The sequence below is a fragment of the Neltuma alba genome, unplaced genomic scaffold (genome assembly GCF_004799145.2).
Source record: "Neltuma alba isolate B1F8T4 unplaced genomic scaffold, ASM479914v2 tig00011120_pilon, whole genome shotgun sequence".
In the NCBI taxonomy this organism is placed as follows: domain Eukaryota; kingdom Viridiplantae; phylum Streptophyta; class Magnoliopsida; order Fabales; family Fabaceae; genus Neltuma; species Neltuma alba.
This window is the reverse complement of record NW_021635857.1, coordinates 1-24,166: the sequence shown is the minus strand read 5'-3', so window position 1 is coordinate 24,166 and position 24,166 is coordinate 1. Positions and strand designations below refer to the sequence as shown.

Here is a 24,166-nt window from a genome sequence, read left to right as displayed (position 1 = left end):
GAATCGAAGTAAAAAACTTACTTGGACAATAAACCATGCTGCATACACAGATACACTGTGACGACCAATGTTAAATTCCTTTCCTATATAAAGGCTAGTGGTTAATGCTCCTCCAATGCATATAATTGTCCCAATAGCCTTGGCTTGACCGGCCCATGTTTTCAATCCAAGTTTCTCCACTCTACAGTCATTTATGAATCCATTCTTATTATATTATAATTGTGACGGGTTCCCATTCGGTACTCATCAGGTGATGAGCAATCTGGGCCGTCCAGATCTAATCTGGACGGTCCAGATTTAATATTATTAAATAATTATTTTAAAATAGAAAAAGTTATATTTTTAAAGAATGATAGTTAAGAGATTATTTTTATTTTTTATCCTATACCTATTAAAATAATTATTTTTAAAAAATAAAAGTAAAAATAAAAATAAATCTGGACCGTCCAGATCAGACCTGGAGGGTCCAGATCTGATGAGCATTGGGTGCTCATCAAAACTGATGAGCACCCAATGCAAATCCAATTGTGACATATAAAATCTTTGCATGACGGTTGCTTTTTGTGTGTATTTTAATTACATACACATACCTAAACAATTTTGGCTTGCTATATACTTACATACTTATAAAACATATTAATATTAATAATCGTGCCGGGCTGCCCAGGCCACTCTTTGATTTAGGTCTAAGGTTTAGGACTTCTACTTCTTGTAACCATATTTTCTATATTGATTAGAGCCCAAAATATGGTGTCGTCACAATCTGCGAAATAGATAGTACAAGTTGAAATAGCTTGTACTCTAACGGGTTGGCATCACATCAATTCAAACCTGTTCAGCAAGCTAACCTGCTTGTTTCTTTATTTAAAAAAAAAAAAAGGTATTTCCATAGAGAAGCAGTATGCTGTGTCCGCAATTGATATTAGGAAACAAAGTAATCATGGTAGCAACATATTAAAATTTTAAAAATATACACTTAGAGATTTTTTTTTTTTAAAAAAAAGTAAGCTAGTCAATTGTAATCCATGGACTAGGCAGTGCGGGTTGAAATACCTCGCACTTTGATGGGCTGGCATTTTGCCCAATTGAGTCTGCAATCAATCCACCAGTTGGCGGGTTGAACCTACGGGATCCCATATTATTGGTCCTATTATCGGCAACTACATTGTTGGGTGAAGAACTGGAAATCACTCTGATTGTTGATTGCAAACTAGTAGAGTCAACTGGCATGAGTGTTGAAACTTCAATAGCCGCTTCATTTGGTTGGGTCATGTTACGAGTCTCCTTCGTTTTACCGCACAAGAAGCAGTAAACACCAACTATGATCAAAACCATGCCCACCAACCTGTAAAGAGATCTTATTTTATTAGATTTGTGAAACCCAATACTAACATTGAGATAGTAATATCAAAAATAATATTAATTAAGAAAGGACAAATCTGGAAAATAATAATGTTCATACGTTCCAACTTTCAGTGGTTCGTCCAATAAAATAGCTTCTGAAAAGGCAACAAAGATAAAAGCCAATGGATTGAACATTGGAGGATAAGTAGGCCCCTTCAATGAAACGACCCAAGATGGTAAGCAGAATGTAGCAGCTGTAGCAAGAGCTCCCTATACATACATAGAAATCCCATGCATTAATTCATAACGATTTACAAAAGACGAGCCAGAAAAACAAAGATATCTCAAAAACTTGTAAATCTTAGTTCATTTAAGTTCAAAAATCTCACCGACTATACTATAGTGATGAGCTCCATATTCCAGCTTAGAGACCACGAAGCTTTCCTAGTGTCTATGCATATTCCTATTATTGCAGCTTGAATTGAGGCCACGATACATGTTAACATCGTTGCCCAAAACTTCAATGGGAGAGCTTTTAGCAACTTCACCTGTTAGATTTCAAAACTACAACAGTTTAAGAAGGAAGACTATCACGGTAATGGAAATTAATTATTTCAATTCTAAATAGAGACACTACTATATATTGCGAGAACAAGAAGAAAACTTTACTTGGATCATAAACCATCCTGTATATGAGAAGCAACTAGCAATTAGGAAGATTGTGCCCCGAAGCATGTGAGTTTTGGGTGGTTCTGTAGGAGAGGAATGATGACTATGGCGACCGATATAAAAAATCTTTCCTGTGTAAAGGCTAGTGGTTAATGCTCCTCCAACGCAAATAATTGTGCCTATTGCCTTGGCTTTACCCGCCCATGTTTTCAATACTAGTTTCTCCGTCCTACAATCATTTGTAGATAAATGCTTATTATATAGTAATCGTACGTGATATAGCAGATCTGCTGTATATATCATGAAAGTCGCTCTCTAGCAATTTGTGTGCATGAAGATGCTTAATTAGATACCTGAATATGATGGAGACTAGGAAAGTAAATACCGGAACCAAGTTGAGAAAATTGACCGAGTAAGTAGCTGAAGTGTCTCATAGACCATAATAAAAGAACATTGCAATTATTATCCTGAAAATGGCAGCATTTTGTAGTTAGAAAGGTTATATTTGTTAATAATACAAAGTATGTAGATAACTAATGCATTCTTCCATTCATTAAGACCAGATTACTTGCCTTACGTTTTTTTTCTTTTTTAAACTCGTTTGAATTAGATATGAGATGAAGGGGGGTGGTAATATTCTCATGCAGAACATAAAAAAGGAAGAAACATGGCTCTCCTGATTGGGTCGATGTGCCGGTCGATTGAATGAATATTGTGAATATACATCAGCATGTATTCTCTCGAAATAGAAACTAAAACTAAGTAGAGAGAAAAAGAAAAGGAATTTGGGTGGCCTATATATATGTGTGTGTATCCCTTTTTCTCTTCATCTATATGTTGCACAGAGGTAGAAGTTCTGTCTACTTTCAGTGTTGTTTTTTATTCAACTTTTACTATTTTGTTTTAGCAAATATCTCTAATCTTTTGTAGCTTAATTCAATGTCAACAACCAGTAAGTCATGAGTCCTATAAGTAAGAGAGTGAATCATACCGAAAGATGTAGTTGGTGGGTCTATCATAATCCTAATCCTAATTATGATGCCCCATTTGACAAATCTATCATGAAGTGTAATGTCCTCTTAATATGTTACTGGGTAGGTTGAAAAAAGTGACAGCGAAGGATGGATCAAGATATAGAAAAAGCAGGATGATGAGAGGAACTACTGATAAACAAAGATGAGTGACTAAATACTTGCTGACTTACCCAATTAATGCATTGAGGAAAACCCAGAACCAGACCCACCAATCCAACTTCTTTGTGCGGCCTCTGTAACACAAAATTTAGAACAAGAAAAGAAAAGAAAGACAGCAAAACTGTGTATTGAAAAAGAATAATGCAGAAAGATGAGAGAATACAGAAAAAGCATATACCTCTCAAAGCAGAAAGCAAAAGGGGCAACACAGAAGGTAGCAACGATATAACGATAAGTAATGAGTGAGAAAATGGAAGTGCCACCAACCAGGATCCCTCTGGACAATAACTGCGTCCCTGTTGCGATAACCTGCACAAATATCATACTCATCACAGCTTGCGACGTCAACGACATGAACCATTCCATTACTTCAAAAATGTAAAAGAGTAGTGTGAAGCAAGGAGGGGGATTTTGTGCGGCTAATCTTTCTATAAGAGAGTTAGCTCTCCCAATTAAATCAGCCGTCACTCAACTTGTTTGTTTGGAGCGCAGTTAGGTTAATTTGCTATTAATTAAGTTGCTACTTGGTTTGTTCGGGAAAAAGTTGAGTACTGAATGGTTTATTTGAGAATCACTTTTGATAATCCAGGATATAACTAGTAGATATCTTTCAACAACCCCATTTTTCAGAATAAAAGATATATGCATATAGCATTGCATTTTAAATCGTTTTGAGAATCAATTTTGATAATCCAGGATATAACTAATAGATACTACCTCCGGTCCTAATTATAAGACCCAGTTGACTTATTTGAAGAGATTAAGGAAGTAAGTTAAGTTAGTTATTTGTAATAAATAAGTATTGTCATTCCTAAAATATCCTTGCTAATTAAGTATATTGGCTATAACTATCATTATTAGAAGGATTATCTTGGAAAAAAATGTATAAATATGAGAGACAAAATGGATTGGGGTCTTATAATTAGGACCAAATAAAAAGTCAAACAGGATCTTATAATAAGGACCGGAGGTAGTATATTTCAACAACCCCACTTTTCAAAATAAAAGATATATATATATATATAGAGAGAGAGAGAGAGAGAGAGCATTGCATTTGAAATCGTCAATATAAAGAAATCAGATAGATCATCCCAATATTGTTATCATTGACCGGGTTATGTGAAAAAAATTCTTTTAATTCACCATTTTGCATAAAATAAATGGACAGTATATAGTTTTGTGTATCTTTGTTTAATGGAATGCGTTAGTTATATAACTACATAAAGGTTATGTGAAAATATTATGATCATAATATGATTTAATTGATGAAAATCTATAGAGTTAACTATTAAATCAGAATAAATAAAATGTGTTTCATTTCTATATTTCATGAAATTAATTTATTAATAATATATTTACCTCTCTATTTAAAATTATCAATTATATTTAAATTAGCATCATCATCATCATGCATTTACAGAATAACTACATAAAGGTTGCCCAAAAATTGTACGTAGATTGCACAAAAGTCACGAACAGAATGCAAAATATATATACATATGTAAAGATTACAAAAACAGAATAGATATTAAACAAAAAAAATACATACATTGCACTGGAGTTATAAAAAACATACTTTTCGAACAAGTTTATATTTAAAAAAGCAATTAGAGTTAAAATGAAAATATAGATTCATATCAAAATTGCAAAATAGCTTTATATAGTACAATGTACATTTTTAAATTAATGTAACATCATTATTTTATAATTTACATATCAGATAGAGCGTCAGAACTAAGACGCTACTTTCTTCAACTACTTGTAATCACATCAATCAATTGAAAAGAAGAGGGAGAAAGAGTATCACATTGAACGTCAAATTAATATGAAAAATAAGAGTATATTTTTATTATATCTTTTGTTTGGTCGTCTCTTTGCCAACGCCCAGGTATTTCCATTAGAACTTACAAACTTTTAGCTACACATGATCACGATTAATAATCCATACAAAGAATTAAGAATTAAATATCTCAAAACTTTTGTTATCAAAAAGAACCTACAAACTTTCAAAATCTAGTAATTTCGTGGATTCAAATTTATTATATTCATTCCCAATAAAAGTAGTCACAGGGATTTCATTGACATTCAATTGTGGAATTAAATGGCTTCAACATTTGATATTCCTAAGGCATTCAATACTCATGGTAGGCTCCTGTTGCGCGTCTTTGTGTATATCTATAAGAACTCAAAGTTTCAGTTTTCTTCGCCAAAACTGGACTTGTTTTCATCAGCCGCCATGGAAATTACAGAGAAGAGTAAGATGATTAAGAGGCAGAAAGAAAGAATTTCAAGAAGATGGAAGGACGGAATGAGCTTTTCTACCAGCCCCCCCAATGATATCCATAGAGATTTTGCAGATAGTTTATGTGTCACTCGTAAGGTATTCTGAGAACCCTTTCACTGATATAAGAGAATCAATTCTTGAGACGATTCTCAAAGTGGAAGTTCCTGACTGGGATGAAATGGGGGAGCTGGTTTATTGTTATGCTGCCCTCAATTCAAGAGCTTCTATATAGTATTGAAGGAGCATTTCCGAGTCCGTTATATAATCAGGATCCACATTTACTTCGCAAAAGCATAGTTCTTGGAATGATCATCAGATATTTCCACACATTTTCCTATTTCCCCTCTATTTCTTCTTCTTTGAAAAGAAGATACATCAACTAGCTGAGAAAATATTAATGCTAATACTAACCATGTCTAGTTGCCCTGATCACTTCTCTTTAGGTTTAATTAAGGTTCGGGGTTTTTTCTACTGTATCACTATTTTCTATGTCGATAACCATATTGTTTGGCGAAGCACTTGGAATTACTCTGGCTGTTGATTGAAAACTAGCAGAATCAGAAGGTGTGAGTGTGGAAACTCCAATAGCTGCTTCATTTGGTTGGGCCATGTTGCGTGTCTCCTTTGTTTTACCCCACAGGAAGCAGTACAAGCCGGTTATGATAAAAACCATGCCCACCAAGCTGCAAAGAGATCTTATTTTTATCAGACTTGTGGACCCAATAATACTAACACTGAGATAGCTAGTGTTATAAGAAAAGGGAAATCTAAGAAGTAACAATGTTCATACGTTCCAACTTTGAGTGGTTCACCCAGTAAAAGAGCTTCTGAAAAGGCTACAAAGATAAGAGCTAGTGGATTGAACATTGAAGGATAAGCAGGCCCCTTCAATGTAACGATCCAAGATATTAAGCAGAATGTAGCAGCTGTAGCGAGGGCCCCCTGTACAAAGAAATCCCATTTATTAATAATTCATAGTTATTTGTAAAAGATAAACCAGAAAAATAGGGATATCTTAGAAAATTAATAATCTTGATTTATTTAAGTTCAAAAATCTTACTGAGTATACTATAGTGATCAGTTCCATATTCCAACCTAAAGACCAAGAAGCTTTGCTATGGTCGATGCATAGCCCTACCAAAACAGCTTGAATTGTAGCCGTGATACAGGTTAGCATTGTTGCCCAAAACTTCAATGGAAGAGCTTTTAGCAACTTCACCTGTTAAAATTCTTTGAGAAGGAAGGTTAATTATCATAGTAATGCAGCTTCTTTCTCTTCTAAGGAGAGACCATGTATGCCAAGAGCTTGAGGTAGGAAACTTACTTGGACAATAAACCATCCTGTATATGAGCAGCAGCTTGCAACTAGAAAAAATGTGCCTCGAAGCATGTGAGTCTTGGGTGCTTTTGCTGAAGCAGTGTGAGGGGAGTGATGACTATGATGACCAATATAAAATTCCTTTCCAGTGTAAAGGCTAGTGGTTAATGCTCCTCCAACACATATAATTGTCCCAATGGCCTTGGCTTTACCGGCCCATGTCTTCAATCCTAATTTCTCCATTCTACAATCATTTGTAAATCAATACTTATTATATAGTAATTGTGATAGAGTAGAGCTTTTCATCAAGGTGATATCTAAATATGTATACTCAGATACCTGAATATGATAGAAACTAGGAAGGTAAATATGGGAACCAAGTTAAGAAAATTGACTGAATAAGTTGCTGAAGTGTCTCGTAGACCATAATAGAAGAAGCCCATTGCCATTATTATCCTGAGAAATGTCAGCATTTTCTAATTAGAAAATGGATTTGTTAACAGTACACGTATTGTGATACAAATAAGTAAAATTACTTAAACACTATCCGATATAAACTATATATGTTACCGAACAAATCAAATGAATTATACAGATTATTTATTAAAAGTGAAATGTTAGAATAATTTGAAAATAAATGTGCAAGATCTAGAAATTCTCTCTACTTTTCGGTATTGTTTTACTTAATATAAAAATAACATAAAGCATAGTGTTCGAAACTGTTATAATTCTTTGGTTTTGGCATATCTTTACACACACACACACACACACACACATTCTTAGCTAAATTCAATCTCAACCCGTAAACCATAAGAATTCAAACACCATGCTGCTGTTATTCGTCAAGATCCGAATTTGTTGAAGCGGGAGCTACAAATCATGCCAAGAGATGCAGTACTTGCAGTGGATGGATATCCTAAGCTTAATCCTAAACCTAACTAAGGATGCCTCATTCAGTAAATCTATTAAGCCTAACGAAAGTAAAAGTGAAAGAAGAAAGGATCAAAGGATGCAGACATGGAGGATGGTTCATGAAAAATGTTCCATGTTAACAGATTTATAACCCAAAGTCCTCATAGAATGTGAGCAAACTTAGTATATTCATAAATTTAAGGTTCACAAAACAAGTAACTACGTTAACGGGTGTTTGCTTACCCGACTAATGCATTGAGGAAGACCCAGAACCAGACCGACCAATTCAAATTCTTAGCATGTCCTCTGCAACAACAAACACAAAAGAGGCCAACCATTACATATATTCTACTAAAAAAATGTATACTAAAAAAGAATACAAATGGAGAGATGGAAAACGAAGCATATATATATACACACACCTCTCGAAATAGAAAGCAAAAGGGGCAACACAGAGGGTAGCAACGACATGACGATAAGCAATGAGTGAGAAAACAAAGGTGCCCTCGACCAGAATCAACCTCGACAGCAACTGCATCCCTGTCGCGAAAACTTGCACCAATAACATGCTTATTACGGCCTGCGATGTCGACGACTTGAACCATTCTTTCACACCTCCCATGAATACCTCTCTGATCAATTACTACGATCTCTATGTCACTTATTGCCTTCCTCTCTCCATAAATATATATATATATATGTATTATACGCGTATTGATCTCAGTGTAAAGCAAAAGGAGTAAAAACGGATTCAAGAGTCGGTCTCGATCTTCGGCTTGTCCCAGAAAAGTGTAATAAGAGAGGTTATAAGCAAGGAATGTGTGGATAAAGGGAAGGAGATTTCGTGAGGGAGTATAGGTAATGGTATTCTAGAAAAGAGCCCAATCTTCTATATTAGGGAGTATCGGTCGTTATCTAGCTATCTCTCTTGAAATTCTTCACTAAGTTGTTTTACTTTTACCCTGCACATATGAGATCGATAATTATGTTGGCAGGAAAAAAACAAAAGATATCGATAAGTATGGCCTCCAATTTAAGAAAGATGATGAAATTAAATCGTACGGCTCTTTGGCAAGGCACACATATAGGCCAATTTGGCCTCCAAAGACCAAAAGAGATATCTTATTTATTTATACCCCTTATATACATATGTGTATATAGGATATATAAAATAAGGAGTCACAATATATATTAGACGATATTTTGATGAATATGATAATAATAATATTAGATCAAACATTTCGATATTGTTGGTCTTTATATATGTATATATATTTCAATTTTTTTATTAAATATCACGTTAAAAATGTTTATTAAATATTATTGATATGGTAGTTGCTGTTTCGTAAATAAGTTTTTTTTAATTAAAATTACTTAAACACTATCCGATATAAACTATGTTACAGAACAAATCAAATGAATTATACATATTATTTATTAAAAGTGAAATGTTAGAATAATTTGAAAATAAAATTTTGATAAATAATTTCACTTAAATAAATTATATGACAATCGATGTATTAGGTTATATACATTATTAGATTTATTAGATCATTTTCCCCAAATCAAGCCTCTAAAAATTTTGCCCAGGGGCCGGGGCTCCAAAAGTTTTAGATATGGCCCTAAATTAAATCACCCGTTACTCACAAGACTAATTTGCTAATAGGTTATTATTAGGAGAAAAAAGGTTAATTAAAGTGATAGATGGTTTACTTGGGGAAAAAGCTAGGTGAGATTTTGTGAGTTATTTTGAAGCGGTCGAGTTTATCATAAGCCTTTTGGATTAGAATAATGTTATAAATTCAAATTTGTTTGTTTTAGAATATCATATTGATACGTGTATCCCCGCACCTGCCAAAATATTTTATACGTGAACCGGAATAAACTAAACTTCATGAACAACTAGAATCTTCTCTCCCATGAGGTGGTAGATTTGATTAAAGTTACAATTGTAATAGCATTTGTAAATTTACTTAGAACAGATTGTATATTTATGATAGACTGTATAAAAACATGGATAAATATTTTTTTAAAAAAATTACAGAATCATATCACGCCACATATTTTAATGGATGATTCACTTAGAATAGATGAAAAATAATTCCCAATAAGCATGCCTGTCTAAACAAACAAACAAAATTCCAAAAATGAATGAAATATGACTCCGATTTGCCTGAAAAAACAAAGCATGTTACCCACCGCCAACACACAAAAAGTAAGTCATATTTCCATTCAATATTATATTTTTAAATAATATTTTTCAGAAATAATGTGCTAAAGCATCTAAACAGTAATGCAGCAAATCTCTACATGCATTTATGAGATAATTGATTAAATCAGATGACACTCAACAATTTCTGTTTGTAAAGAAGAGGAAGAAAAGGAGAGAACAAGTCACACCTAAGTAAAACGAAAAACAAATATCTACCATTAATCTGCCTTGTTTGCACCAATCGTCGTTGCTGACCACTGCTTCTTAATTAGGAATACAATATTCGCGAGTCCTTGATTGTTGCCTATGTTCGAGTTCTTCTTCATTCATTCACCATGGTTGGTGTTGCACTGCTCCTAGTTGCTCATCCAGTCTCCATGTGAGGGAGAGCAGAAAGAGATGAAGAGAATGGAAATGAGTAAATAATCATTAACAACATGTAATTAATGGCATTAAAACACGTAATTAACTGCATTAAATGGGAAATACACATTGTGACATTTAAACGAAGGAAATAAGGAGATAATCATTAATAACATATAATTAATGACGTTGAAGGTACTGATTGATTGCTAGACCCAGATCGAACCGACTTGTTCTAATTGAATCGGGGTTTACAAAATTTTTATACTCCATATAAGAATTTGATAACCAAGTGAGTAAAATACATTGATTACTCTGTTTTACCTAAATTACAAAAACCTTATCTCTATTTTTAAAATATATATAAACCTCATTTGAAATCAAAATATATGATACATAAATTTTCTTTATAATAGAATCGGTAGTATGAGTTGGGTCCAACCCATCATAGGGTGGTGGGTTGGATTCAAGAAAATAAGAACCATTTTGATGCAATCCTCTTTAGGCCGCACCCACCATCCTGCAAGCGTCGCAGCCCACCACGAGCTAGCCCACCAGCCCGTTTTTTATTTTTTAAATTTTTTTTACAATTTTATTTTAATTTTAATAAGAAAAAGTTTTATTATTTTCACTTAATTTACATATAACTATGTATTTTGTTAGAAACTTTGATTCTAAATTTGATTTCTCATTTTCTTTATTGTTTTACCATTTTTTATATTAATAAAATAACTATTAACAATGAATTATATGTTTATATCTCAAATTTTGAAATTAATTTAATTATATACTTATATGAAAATATCAGAATAAGAAGAATTTAGTCTATAAAAATTCATAATTTAATTTAAAAACTTTAAATATATATAAAAAAATTTTTAAAAAGGATAGAGGTTGACGAGCGCCAGCCCACCCCTTTGGGCTGGCAGAATGTGAGCCTGCCAAGAGGCGCATGGTCTTGAGCCCCTGGTTACAGGCCAGCCTGTTTTACCATCTCTACTTATATATTTGAGATTATATTTTCATTCATCTAACCGTTAGTTGACTGTTAAATATGACTTTTAAACTTTTATTTTGACCAAAATATTTCTCCTTAACATAAAAATTATTTAAACATTTATATATGTAAAAAAAATAATTTTTGATAAAACAAAAAATAATATAAATTATAAATTTATGTTTTCAACCTTCTTAATATGTTATGAAATTTATAAATTTTGGATTACATTATAAAATTATATAATTTTAATTCTTCATGACATATTAAAACCCATTTATTTAGATTTCTTTTGAATGGATAGAAAATATTTTAAATGCATATTTGTTCATCATATAATATAAATTATGTGAGTTTGGGACATTATATAAATCATTTAAATTTATAATTTAAATTTTTTGTAAACATTTATAAGTTATTTAATCGATTATAGAGAAAGTGCATAAAAAGTATAAAAATTACAAGATTAATTAGAGATTGAACGAAAACTATATAAAGATTGCACTAATTTACCGGAAGCTGTTATCAGAATAATTTTTCTTTTAGGGGGTGTTTAGGAACCTCTAAACTCATTTAAAAAAATATTTTATGCAATTTGAAACAAAACTTCTCCCTCAGACTCTGTAATCCAAATACCCTTTCGAATAACACATGTTTTAAAATAAAAATCAACTTGTCGAAAAATAAAAATTTTGAACTCAGTTGGGGCAAAATATCAAAATTTACCGTTTTTCACAGAAATCAAAATTAAGCAACAAGCCAAAATAGGATTCAATAATTAATTAGTTAGGCGGTTCAAATGTGCAATGTATACACCTGATGGATAAAAGTAGAATCAAGTTTTCGGACAACACAAACTGGCTGCCCAAAAGAATAAAACGCCAGCCAGTTGCCGAAGGAAGTTATTGATTAACAGATTAATGATGTTATTCCGTTCATTGGTTAATCATCTTCCTGAACAAGAACAAAATGAATCCTTATTTAGTGTTTATCATAGTGACAAGTACCGTGCACTTATCATTATGATAAAATCCAGACCATTTGAGATATAATACGAGCTGCGTATATTTAAGATTTTTAATTTGCAAATTTTTCAATAATAATTTTTTAAAAACAGTGTTAATTATAAGATTGCCTTTATTTTAAATTTTATATCTATTAAAATAAAAAATTATTTAAAACATAGAACAGTTTAAATTAAATCTAGACCATTTAAATTGGATGGTCTAAATTAAAATGAGCACTCTATGGCCATTTTTGTAATGAGCATGGGATGTCTTGCCAAACAAAACTTAGCAGGAACGTTTTCATTGAATGTTAACACAGTTGTATGATATATTTTATTTTTTATTTTTAAAAAATCAAGCTTTCATTGGAGAAATTTATTCACCAGAATATAGGAGCATATATTACATCCAATCTTTAATATAAGAGTTTGTTTAGCTTTTATTTTGGTCATAAATATAACTCCCTAATTCATTTTGTCTCTTATATATATCTATCTTTTTTTAAAGCAGTCCTTGTAATAATGGCAGTTCTAACTAATATATTTGATTAGTAATGATATTTTAAGAAATACAGCACCACAAATAACTAACTTGACTAGTTTTCTTAATCTATTTAAATTAGTTAATTAATTTTTATATTAAAAACCGGAAGAAGTACTATATACAGTAGCTTTTAATTTTCCCAAGCTTGATCACCACAGATTTTGAAAGGCTTGGCCGAAGCTTCATTATCTGCTTCAATTTGTCCAATACTCATTATCTGCTTAATAAGAACTTTGGGCTGCCCTACTCTGATATTTGTGGAGTTTGAAAACGATTCTGTTCTTCAATTATCAAATCAAGGTTGTCCGTAGTTACGTTGTTCATGTATATAACTCTATGATTGGTTCCGTGGTCGAATTGTTTCTTTCTTGTTCCGACTCCTCGTTGTCAAGCCAAGCACGGCCACTTACACTCTCACACTACAGCCCAAAAGGAAAAGAAGGAAAACAGTAAATATAAAAAAAATAAGTGCCAGGGAGAAGGGTAGGTAATTTCGTATCCTTTTATTTCACAACTTTTAGTATTAGGGGAAGAAAACTACAACTCAAACTTCTTCTTTATAAAATGTTTTTTGAAATTTGGATAATTGCCCATTGGGTTTTAAATTTTTTATTATGAGAGCATTTTATTTTAGTCCTCTTGTAACCAAAAAAAAAAAAGTCCATTAAACCTTCTAAATGCTAAATATAAATGTGTATTATGCCGATGGATTTTCTGAAGTTTGATAAATGAAAAATGGTCACAGGGGAATGAATAAAAAATCTGCCTTTTGGAAAGAGCCAGAGTCGCTTACTTCATAACTGAAGTAAAATTAAATTAACTAAAATTCAAACCATATATCACTTCCAAAAATAAAATTAATTCGTGTAACTCAGTAAAATAAAAACTTTAAGAGGTCATGGGTTAGACGCCCGTGACCTTTCCTTTGCACCAACATCCATTATTTGAAGTTAATCCAATATTCAAAGCAGAACGTGGTGAAACAAATGATGTGATTGGTTTTGCCGATGGAATCATGCAATACGAAAGGATCCACATAGCACGTGTCCCACATTTATAAGAGAGACGTACGGATTGGTTTCCTGTCGTATTCATTTGGATCACTGAACATGGTAGGATTGATTCCTTTTTTCTTTGTCAGGAGGTAGGATTGATTTTGAGCGATAGCCTACCACCAAAATAACTTAAATAATTATGGTCCAATCAAGTCTCTATAATCAAATTCTGGCCTCATATTCCTATGTACGTACATATCTCCCTGAATAATTCACCTGTTTTATCATATTCATCATCATCATCTAAAATTAAAATGGATTTTTCTCCAGATCCATGTCCATTAATCAGTTTATTCCCAGACTATATTCTCATTCGCCTAATGTTTTTCCCTGTTATTGCTCCTTTCAAGCATCCTCTCTCAGAGACGTCCAATTGTCTTTTATTCCTTTTTTGCTGTGTCAAATTCAGTGTCTTGTCAGCTTCTGCATTTTAACTTTCTCCCTAGTATCAATAATCAGTAACCACTAACGCACAAAGCGTCTTGCTATACCTACCTGCAAATTCATGATTGAAGTCCTGCTGAATCATTGGAGCTGCCATCTTCATTTCACTTGTTATGGCTTCCTTCTATTTCATCTTCTTGTTCTGCGTATTTACTCTTCTAGCTTCGATTGGAGAACACCAAGTTATTGCTTTTTCATCCGCCATTAACGTAACCAAACAATTCCACTTCCCCGATTTCAGCGCAAGCAATAACTCCAGAATTCTTCATGATGTGAAGCTTCTAGGCAGTGCCAAATTCTCAGAAGAAAAGGGTGCTCTTCAAATTCCTGATGACTCCTCAGATATCAGACATCGAGCAGGAAGAGGCATTTATTCCTTCCCGATTCGGATGCTAGACCCAGAAACCCAAACCCCGGCTTCTTTCCAATCCACTTTCTCTTTTCAGTTCATCAATTACAGCAGCGCAGAACAAGATGATTCTTACGGTGGTAGTGGCTTCACTTTCATCATCGTCCCTGACGAGTTCACCGTAGGAAGGCCAGGGCCATGGCTTGCCATGCTTAACGATGCTTGCCAAGATAATTACAAAGCAGTGGCGATTGAATTCGACACCAGAATGAACCCAGATTTCGGAGATCCAAACGACAACCATATTGGCATCAATCTAGGTACCATAAAATCCTCTAAAACCATCAACGTTTCTGATGTTGGAGTGAACTTTAAGGATGGTTTCGTTCACCGTGCTTGGATTACCTATGATGGTCCCGGGAAAAGAATGGACATTCGTTTAGGATCAGCAAACCAAGAAGATTACCCTTCTAAGCCAATCTTCTCAGAATCTGTGGATCTCTCACCTTTTCTGAATGAGTATATGTTCGTGGGATTCTCTGCTTCCACAGGAAACCACACCCAAATCCACAACATACTTTCCTGGAACTTCACCTCCACTTCTCAAGCTTCTCTTCGCTTTCCCTCGTCTAATACCTGCGAGGGTAACATCTTACTTCGGAGTTCCTCTGCAACTCCGAGTACTAATGGTTCATCTAAATTTGAACCTTCTCGCAGCTTTTTAATCTTTACAGGTGTAGTGGCTTTGGCTCTTGCTGTTGTTCTCGGTTTCTACTTCATTAGTATACGCAAAAGAAATCCTGAAAAATCAATCGTTCCAAGACCCCCAAATAAGCCTCGCCGCTTTTCCTTCTCTGAGATTTCCTCTGCCACTCGATCCTTCAATGAAATAGAGGTATTGGGTAGTGATTCTAGGGGTGTGTACTACTGCGGGAAGCTTCCTAACGGCATAAGAGTTGCTGTGAAAAGATTCTCATCTCAGTTTCTGAGCTCATATGGGTCAGATCATAAGAGACGGTTGTTGAAGGAAATCAAATCTATCAGCCAGTTTCGCCACCCCAATTTGATTCCCATAAGAGGTTGGTGCCCAGACAGGCAAGAAACCATGGTGGTCTATGATTTCTTCCCAAATGGCAGCCTTGACAAGTGGCTATTCGACGGCAATGTTCTTCCATGGACTCGTCGATTCAAAATCATAAAAGACGTGGCTGATGGCTTGAGCTTCCTCCACTCTAAGCAACTAGCCCACAAGAACTTGAAATGTAGCAGTGTGTTTCTTGATGTGAACTACAGAGCAATCTTGGGTGACTTTGGGTTTGTACTATTAGAATCAGAATCAAGGCAATTCGAGTCCACTGTGTGTCGAGGTGTTGATGTGTTTGAATTTGGTATATTTGTGCTGGAAGTGATAGCGGGAAGGCGCAGGGTAGAGGAAGAGAATGTAAAACCAGAAGCCAAAGACTTGCTGGATTATGCTTGGAATTTGCACGAGATTGACGAGAAAGTGAAGGTGGTGGATAGAAGAATGGGATCACTGATAAATATGGAGCAAGCAATTCGTGTCTTGGAAGTTGGACTGCTTTGCACTTTGAATGAGAACAAAGGAAGGCCATGCATGGAGCAAGTGGTAGAGTTTCTGAACATGGAAATAGCCATCCCTAAGCTTCCAAAAAATCGCCCTGTTGCCTTGTTCCCTTACAGCAGTGCCAACACAGGTCTCTGCAATACGTACTCTTGCACCACCCTGAAGTTAAGCCATGATATTAGGGACGCATTCACTGGGTAGCCGCGGAGCATTCAAATTTCAAAAATAAATAAAATGACATGGATCCAATTCGTATTTGATATTCCCGATTCTTTTGTGGGTAGGGTTGCTTCTAATGTTCTGGGATAATGTCCTTGGATCAGTTTCGAAATGCTGCAAATGTATCAAATGATGTGTGTGTCGACGGCATGTTGAAGTTGTTAGTATGAGGGAGGGCGTCGGAATAGGTTGTGAATATATGGATTTAGTAGGAGTAGATGTGTGTGTGAATAAGACTTGGAGCTTGCCGGCCTCCTCTGTAGAATCTGTTTGTGATGTGATTGATGAAATTTGGCTCTTCCAAAAAAAAATGAAGAGAGCATGAAGTGAAATACTCCCTTTGCTCTCCTGTATATAAACTTCAAATTTGGATAGGGTTGTAGTCGATTTTATAAGCTTTAATTTGAGTTTATCTTAATATTTAATGTAATTTTTTAATGTTGGTCTTAATTATTTATTCTCTTTCCTTTGTCATACTCTCTTTTATCATATTTTTTGGGATTAAGATGCATTCAGCACACTAAAGTATTTTTTCTAGTATATTCAGTGCCCTAAAGTATTTTGTAGTGCATCCAGCACCCCAAAATATTTTTTAGAGGCGCCCAATACCCTGTAATATTTTTTTTTGCTTTGGTGCTAAATACACTCAAAAATATTTTTTGAGTCCTAAACACACCTAAAAAAAATACTTTGAGATGCTGGATACATCAAAAGATATTTTATGGTATTGGATGCACTTAAAAAAATATTTTAAGATGCTGAATGCATAACAAAATACTTCAGGGTGTTGGATAGACCCAAAAAAATATTTCGAGATACTGAATGTATAAATCCTATTTTTTCACACATTCTTTTTTATCCTTTTTCTCATTTATTATAAAGGTATATTTCAAAAGTATATTCCTAGCTTATTTATTGTTTAACTAATTTTAACTAATTATTCATTATTTATGAGTTAGTTATTTGAAACTTATAATAAAAACAAGAGAGAGTTGATGAGTGATGGAAAACGAGAAGTGGAAATGTGATAGTTCAACTCCGTAGTTGATCAGTTAAGTGACATGAACAATTTGATTTGTCTTTTTTGTTGTCGTCGAGGTAGGGTTCCCATGACTCATATTTCATGCCATCTGCATTAGCGTTTTTCACAACTCTCCTTAATTATTCTTCTTAATTCAGAGACATATTGTAGAAGAAGAAAAAGTTTCCTTTTGAATGTCTTCAAACAAAAGCCCTTTACTTTCAACCAGGAATCTAGAACTGTAATAGTTGTACTTAATGATAGGCTTTAAAAAAAAACAGAAACATGAAAAAGTGTTTATTTGTAATAAGGTTGGGACATCGAAGTGTGGGAACTTGGAACAAACAAGTCTAAATATTGCATGGTCAGAAGCTAATTAAACTTAATGCCATATGTTTTGGCTAAAAACAATTAATACCCTATGTATAATTTAATTTATGGAAGAAATCATTCAAAACACATTCTTAACTATTGAAATATTTGATTTCAAGCCATCGCCGATTTGCTTGAAATTTAAAACATTAATTTCGGACGGAATTTTTTCCCTGAATATAAATATATAGTTTAGCTTGATTAGCTAGGTGAAATTAGCATGAAAGAGCTCAAGTGAAAAATCAGTTGAGAGGTTTTTAGAGCTTTATATTAATATTCGATATCAAGCAAACAGCGATTTGTTTGAAAATTAAGGATTAATAGGACTTGAATAGGAATGCGGGGAAGAGCAATTGTTGGGGTGATTTTAATCTTAACACTTTTAGTCTGACAGAGATTAGTCTCAAACCTAAAGTAACTCGAAGATACTCTTGAGTTATTAAAAAAAAAAAAAGACTTTGAGCAGGAAAATCATTTTTATCCGTTCGGAAAGAAGAAAAATCAAGCCTTGGCTTAATTAGAAGGCAGGATTTGCGTTGATATCTCTTTTGCCATTATTCTTCTTCAAGGGATACATTTCCTCCTCGTGGAGTGAGAGCAGCTATGGAGATGCAAGCAGAAGCGGAAAGGAAAAAGAGGGCTCAAATTCTTGAATCTGAAGGTGATCAATCTGATAATTTAATTCTCAAGGGGTTCAAGGATGATATTCTGTTTATTATCTCATCCATTTTGTAGTTTGTGTATTCGTCGGTTGACCTTAAATGTTGTGCAGGAGAGAGACAGGCCCACAGAAACATTGCTGACGGAAAGAGAGAGTTTAGTAATCTTGGCATCAGAAGCTGCAGAGATGGATCAAGTTAACAGAGCTCAAGGTCCTATTCACTCCCAAATTTACAGTAATATTTTTTATGTAATTCGTGATAACCTGCAAACATGATGTGCTAACCCTTCATTCGACTATATTTTTGAGTGATTTATGTTAAAATATTCGTCTATAGATGTTCTTTGTTCAGTAAAATAGATATATATATTATATTTTTTTTTTGCGTGACTAGAGGATATTGAACTATCGGTTATGGTGATATCTTTCTTTAGTTGTTAATCTATGTTATTCATCATAACCTATCCTCATTGACTGTATTTCACTTTGACCGGCTTTTTACTTGTGTTTTCTTCACTTCACAATTCTTGGAAGGAAAGCAACTGATGAATTTCATGATTGTTGTATTGCTATGATGTTACTTTCTTTTGGTACGTTGAGACCTTCATAACTAATATTGTTTTTCCTCAGGTGAGGCTGAAGCCATTCTTGCTAGGGCCAGAGCAACAGCTGAGGGACTTGCCCTTGGGTCAGAGGCACTAAAAGAAAATGGTGGACTAGAGGCTGGTTTCTTTAATTTGCTAATGTTGCATGGTTTACGACTTGTATCAGCAGTGAGCTAATCATCAATGAGTTCAATTCATTGTTGATCTTCATATATTACTACCATTAAATGTTGAAACTTCTGTCGTCCATCGCAGTCTAGAAATTTTCTGGATTTTCATTGTGTAGAATCCTGTCAATGTCACCCTTTTGGAAAGACAAGCTTCTGTATTATCTGATTTCTAGATAATTCACATAGGCTTTTTGATGTTGTAGTTAGGGCTATATTACATTACCTTTGAAGTTTCAAGAAAATCCGTTTGGGTGATCCCACCTGGGGTATGAAATATTCTATTGATGGCATGTATCACTAACTTAACTGAAGCTCATGGAATGGCAGGGAACGCGTTAATATCCCCCCCCCCCCCGGTTTTTTAGGAAGCGAGTTTGTGCATTGCGGAGCAATATATTCAAGCCTTCAGTAACATAGCCAAGGAGGTAGCCCTACTAGCTGATTAACACAAAAGTTCCTTTATTGCACTACTCGTCAGTATCAAAACCTCTCTCCTTTTTTTGCCCAGGGCACAACGATGTTGCCTCCTAGCTCCGCATCCAATCCGGCTAACATGATGGCTCAAGCTCTCACTATGTACAAAACTTTGTTAGGTGATGCTTCCAATGAGAAAATTGTCGGAAGCACACCCACTTCCATGGGACAAATTGAGGGGAACGATTACTCTGACGAGGCTAAGAAGAATAAGGGCTCAAGGAACATGACTCAACATGGAAGCCCTGCAACTTCTACAACGACTGATAAGAGCGAAAATAATAAAGACAGACCCATGTTCACACTTCAGAACCCCAAGAAGAGGGAATAGTCTAACAATACCATACCCGCCATCCTTAATAATTAAAGTTTAATTCTTAGACCATCTATTGTTTTTTCTTTTTCTTTTCAGCTGTGGATTTAACAAAGCATTAATTCAGTACCGAGCGGGAAGCAAAATCAAGTTGAAAATCAAGTTGAATGTCAGGTCACTGCTAGCAGTTCTTGCAGTATTGATGATTGGAGTTAGATACAACTTCATTCTATTTGTAGCTTGACATTTAAGACCCTTAACAACATCATTTGTTGCTAATTGGCAATGTGAACAGGGAGGAACGAAATTTGTTTTGCCTGTTCCGCGCACTCAAATTTTGCATGTAAAAGTGGCAACTTCATTGAGTGAATTCCAGGGAGGTAATAAAAAAGAACTGTTCGGCATATCTGCATATCTTAATCTCCCGGGTAAAGCCTCATTCACATCAATGTGTCCAAACAACTAAGAACCGACTGTCACCAATAATACCTTAGTTCTGACAGCCAGGCGTTAATGATAAAGGAATAGTATAATTCCATAACCAGCTCAAAAGATTTTGTTGTGAATCAAAAGAGCGCTGCATCATAAACAAGAGACAATTTGCCAACCATAACTTGTTATCAGGCCAAAGGCCGAATGATCTACAATTCAATTGTTACTGATTTATATTGAATAATGCACAAAAAGTAAATCCATGAACTATTCAGCATTTTAAACGCTTTATGCAAGCTCACATTTGCGCAAGTACATGCTATAACATAAAGGACGCAACAAACAACCCAAGGTTCAAGCGACTAAAATTTTAGTTGGTACTGCCATCCAGTTGTATAAGCAGCCTAGACAGTGGTCACCAGGTAATTTTCGAAAGAATAAGAAATATAAAATTTCAAAGATGAATGTATTTCAGTAAGTACATGCTATAATTTATTAACTGCTCAAATATGAATGAATTTGAGGACATTACACCGGACGCCATTGTCCTAAGCTATTTCTCATTTCACTTGCAAAATTCATACCTGGTGATTCTTAGTCTCAAACAAGATAATTGTAATAACCATTTCCTTTCTTGTTAATGATCAATCCATAACTATACGTTGGAAGGATATAAATAATTATAATTAGTAGAAAGAAGAATATGTAACAGACATCACAGTGCTGAAGATTTTGTAAGTTATGAACACAGGAAACATAAAAGATACAGCTTGCCCATCAGATCATCATCCAAGCCATAAAAAGATTAAGCGGGGTAACCAACTGATGGCAGGTCTGCCAAGTACCAACACCATCAACAAGGCCCCAAATGAGAGGAAGAAAAGGGAACTTGCAAGTACCCAAAGAAGAAACAGAAAATGATAAATTTATACAATCATACTCCCTATGTCCCTAAACAAAATAAGCATAAGTACTGAAAAGGATATTTTCCCTAAATTGTTACGTTGGATAAGACACAGGGACGACTTATAGAATTATCTCTAAAGAATTAAAGACATTTGTGTTTTTTCGTTCAATAAAATGAAAAAAAAAAAAAAGAAGCTAAGATCCTTACATAAAGTCATAAACTCTGAAGATATATGCACATGGAATTTCAGACACCAAAATATAACATCCTAAAATCTAGATCATATTCTCAGGCAGCATTCAAGCTAACTTCAACCAGGTGCAAGGCATGACTTAATAATATTTCCACAACTGGTTTATGACTATGTTTGCCAAAAACCATGAAAATTATTAATCTTCCAGTAACAACATGCTGTGTCATCCGAAAATTTTAATGCTTGATGTATACAACGTGTTCTCAAGTATACTATCAATGCTAAAATGGAAGGAAAAAAAACAAACATCACACGAAGAGAAATTGGAGAAAAGCCATCCATTGGACGTATGACTGACTACTGACAAACTTAATCTAAAACTAAGAAAATCCGCAGCAAAATAATACGAGAATTCCCAACGTCAGTGAGAAAAAACTGATATACACAATACAAGAATTTCCGGTCAGTATTTGACAAAAGAATATCAATGCAAAGAAGATTAATATCTATAAATCCCTCTTTTGCATACAAAGCAACGCGCACACAACCTCGCAATAACCAAGCAAAGATTCCCGAAAGGTATGCTCATAGACCAAGAAGACCGCACGTGACATAGCGAACCAAATCCTCACAAATTAGCGTCAGTAATCAAAAGAGACCAAACAATACCGAGAACCCAAGCACAATGAGCCAGACAATATGCACCAATAGGAGCGCCTGACCCGGGAGAGAGACCGAACTCCCGCTGCCCACTTCACAAAATCCCGATCTGGCAACTTTAGCGCCCGCACAGACAGCTTCAGCGCATCCACACCAGTAGGTGACGCCGTCGACGCCGCAGACGGGGTCGGTCCGGAAGCACTTCACAGGACATGAGGCGGGTGCTGTTCCGGCGCACAAGTTCCGGGCTTCGTTGGAGGATTCAGAGGGTAACTGGATGAGGGATGACGAATCGCCTTGTGCTCGAACCATGGGAGAGAGGCAGATGGTGAAGACGGTAATCGCAACGGCCAAAAAGCACGTAAAGAATGGGGTTCGGGAGATTATGGCCATGATTGAATACGGAAAAGGCGAGCTGCCGAAGGCTCGCCTGCCGAATTCGAGACCAACCTAAAATCTGAAATTGAAGAAAAATGGAACCAATTTGGAAGGGGGAATCGGAGGGTTGAAATTGAACCGAACCCTAATTGACGGAAATTGAGGAATTTGAAGATCTGGGGGATGGGTTTGGAGAAAAGGAGGTAAGAGGCAGAGAGAATATTTGTCGCACGAAGGAACGGGTCTTGCTTCCGCGTCGATGAGAGAAGGTTCTGTTTTACTTTACCGTTGTCTGTTGCCGTTAGCATTAGGAGGATCGAAGCGTTTGTCTGTTGAACAGCTCAAAGAAGTTGCACCTAGTCGTCTTTTTCAAAATTAAACATTTCATGACTATATTTTTATTTAATTTTAAACTTAGCCTTCATACTTTGAATCTTCTTGAATCACTCCCTATATTTTGCTCAATTTAATCTGTTAACCCCAGTACTCTAGAAATAGGAGATGAATATTGAATCTCCAAGTGGTGTTAAAAAATGCAGATATGGCTAATAGGGGCTAAATTGGCAAATAAATTGGTGACATTTACGATTAATCAAGCTATCTAAATATTGAGTATACGTTATCAGGTGCAGATACATAGGAAGTAATTTGAAACTTTGAGTGCCGATTTCAGGATTAGATTGAGTTGATAAAATAGATAAATTTATTATTTAATGCTAATAGCATATAAACATATAATTGACTGCTGGCAAAAAAAAAAAACATATAATTTACGTATTAATATACTCCTCCGGTCCTTAATATAGGACCCAATTCTTGATTTGATTTTTGGTCCTAAATATAAGACCCATTTTTCATATTTATCATTTTCTCTAAATTACCCCTATAAATATTATCTCAACCATAATCAAGTGGAAGAGAGGGAGATGGGGTATTAAGAAAGATGATTTATGGTGTTTTAGGAAAATATGTCACTTTTCTTATAATTAACTAACTTACCTAACTTCTTTAATCTAATCAAATTAGTATAAATGGGTCTTATATTAAGGACAGGAGGAGTATTTAATTACTAAGCATATAATTATTATAAACTAAATATTTCTCCTATGCAGTCGGAGGAGATGATGACTCAAAAAATTGTCTTTTATTTTTGCCAAAAAATACTTGTATTTTTATATTTAATTTAAAATAATTTATAGTTCTGAATAATTTCAAGAATATTTTTTTTCTAAAAAAATATATATTTTAAATCTTTTTAAATATTGTTTTATTTGTTTATTAAAATTGATATATTTATTCATGCTTTTGTAGTTGAACTACCATCTATTATCTTTCTAGCTTTTGCATTTTACTCCTCCAATTTTTAATATAAGACCCATTTAACTAATTTGATTATATTAAAGAAATTAAATAAGTTAGTTAATTATAAGAAATGTGACACGTTTTTCCTAAAATACCATAATCATCTTTTTAATATCTCATCGTC

General features: G+C 34.4%; 4 protein-coding genes and 1 pseudogene across 4 annotated transcripts; 2 read left to right on the top strand and 3 right to left on the bottom strand.

The window, feature by feature from the left end:
- Nucleotides 1-1,008: 1,008 nt before the first annotated feature.
- LOC114761421 (WAT1-related protein At5g64700-like) lies at nucleotides 1,009-3,572 on the bottom strand (annotated as a pseudogene).
- A 2,363-nt stretch (nucleotides 3,573-5,935) lies between these two features.
- On the bottom strand, nucleotides 5,936-8,342 carry LOC114761420 (WAT1-related protein At5g64700-like). The gene is made up of 7 exons (XM_028950779.1): nucleotides 8,143-8,342; nucleotides 7,964-8,026; nucleotides 7,148-7,264; nucleotides 6,815-7,052; nucleotides 6,551-6,709; nucleotides 6,281-6,432; nucleotides 5,936-6,173 (listed from the first exon to the last, which is right to left on the bottom strand). The coding sequence occupies exons 1-7, from the start codon at nucleotides 8,340-8,342 to the stop codon at nucleotides 5,936-5,938; spliced, it is 1,167 nt and encodes a 388-aa protein (XP_028806612.1).
- Nucleotides 8,343-14,151: 5,809 nt separating this feature from the next.
- Nucleotides 14,152-16,893, top strand: LOC114761424 (L-type lectin-domain containing receptor kinase VIII.1-like). Its single transcript, XM_028950781.1, has one exon. The coding sequence runs from the start codon at nucleotides 14,455-14,457 to the stop codon at nucleotides 16,474-16,476; it is 2,022 nt and encodes a 673-aa protein (XP_028806614.1). The 5' UTR covers nucleotides 14,152-14,454; the 3' UTR covers nucleotides 16,477-16,893.
- A 1,597-nt stretch (nucleotides 16,894-18,490) lies between these two features.
- Nucleotides 18,491-20,128, top strand: LOC114761431 (uncharacterized protein C16G5.07c-like). The gene is made up of 4 exons (XM_028950790.1): nucleotides 18,491-18,548; nucleotides 19,179-19,321; nucleotides 19,527-19,589; nucleotides 19,832-20,128. The coding sequence occupies exons 1-4, from the start codon at nucleotides 18,491-18,493 to the stop codon at nucleotides 20,126-20,128; spliced, it is 561 nt and encodes a 186-aa protein (XP_028806623.1).
- A 1,988-nt stretch (nucleotides 20,129-22,116) lies between these two features.
- On the bottom strand, nucleotides 22,117-22,958 carry LOC114761429 (uncharacterized). Its single transcript, XM_028950788.1, has one exon. It carries the CDS (start codon nucleotides 22,693-22,695, stop codon nucleotides 22,291-22,293), a length of 405 nt encoding a protein of 134 aa, XP_028806621.1. The 5' UTR covers nucleotides 22,696-22,958; the 3' UTR covers nucleotides 22,117-22,290.
- Between the last annotated feature and the right edge of the window lie 1,208 nt (nucleotides 22,959-24,166).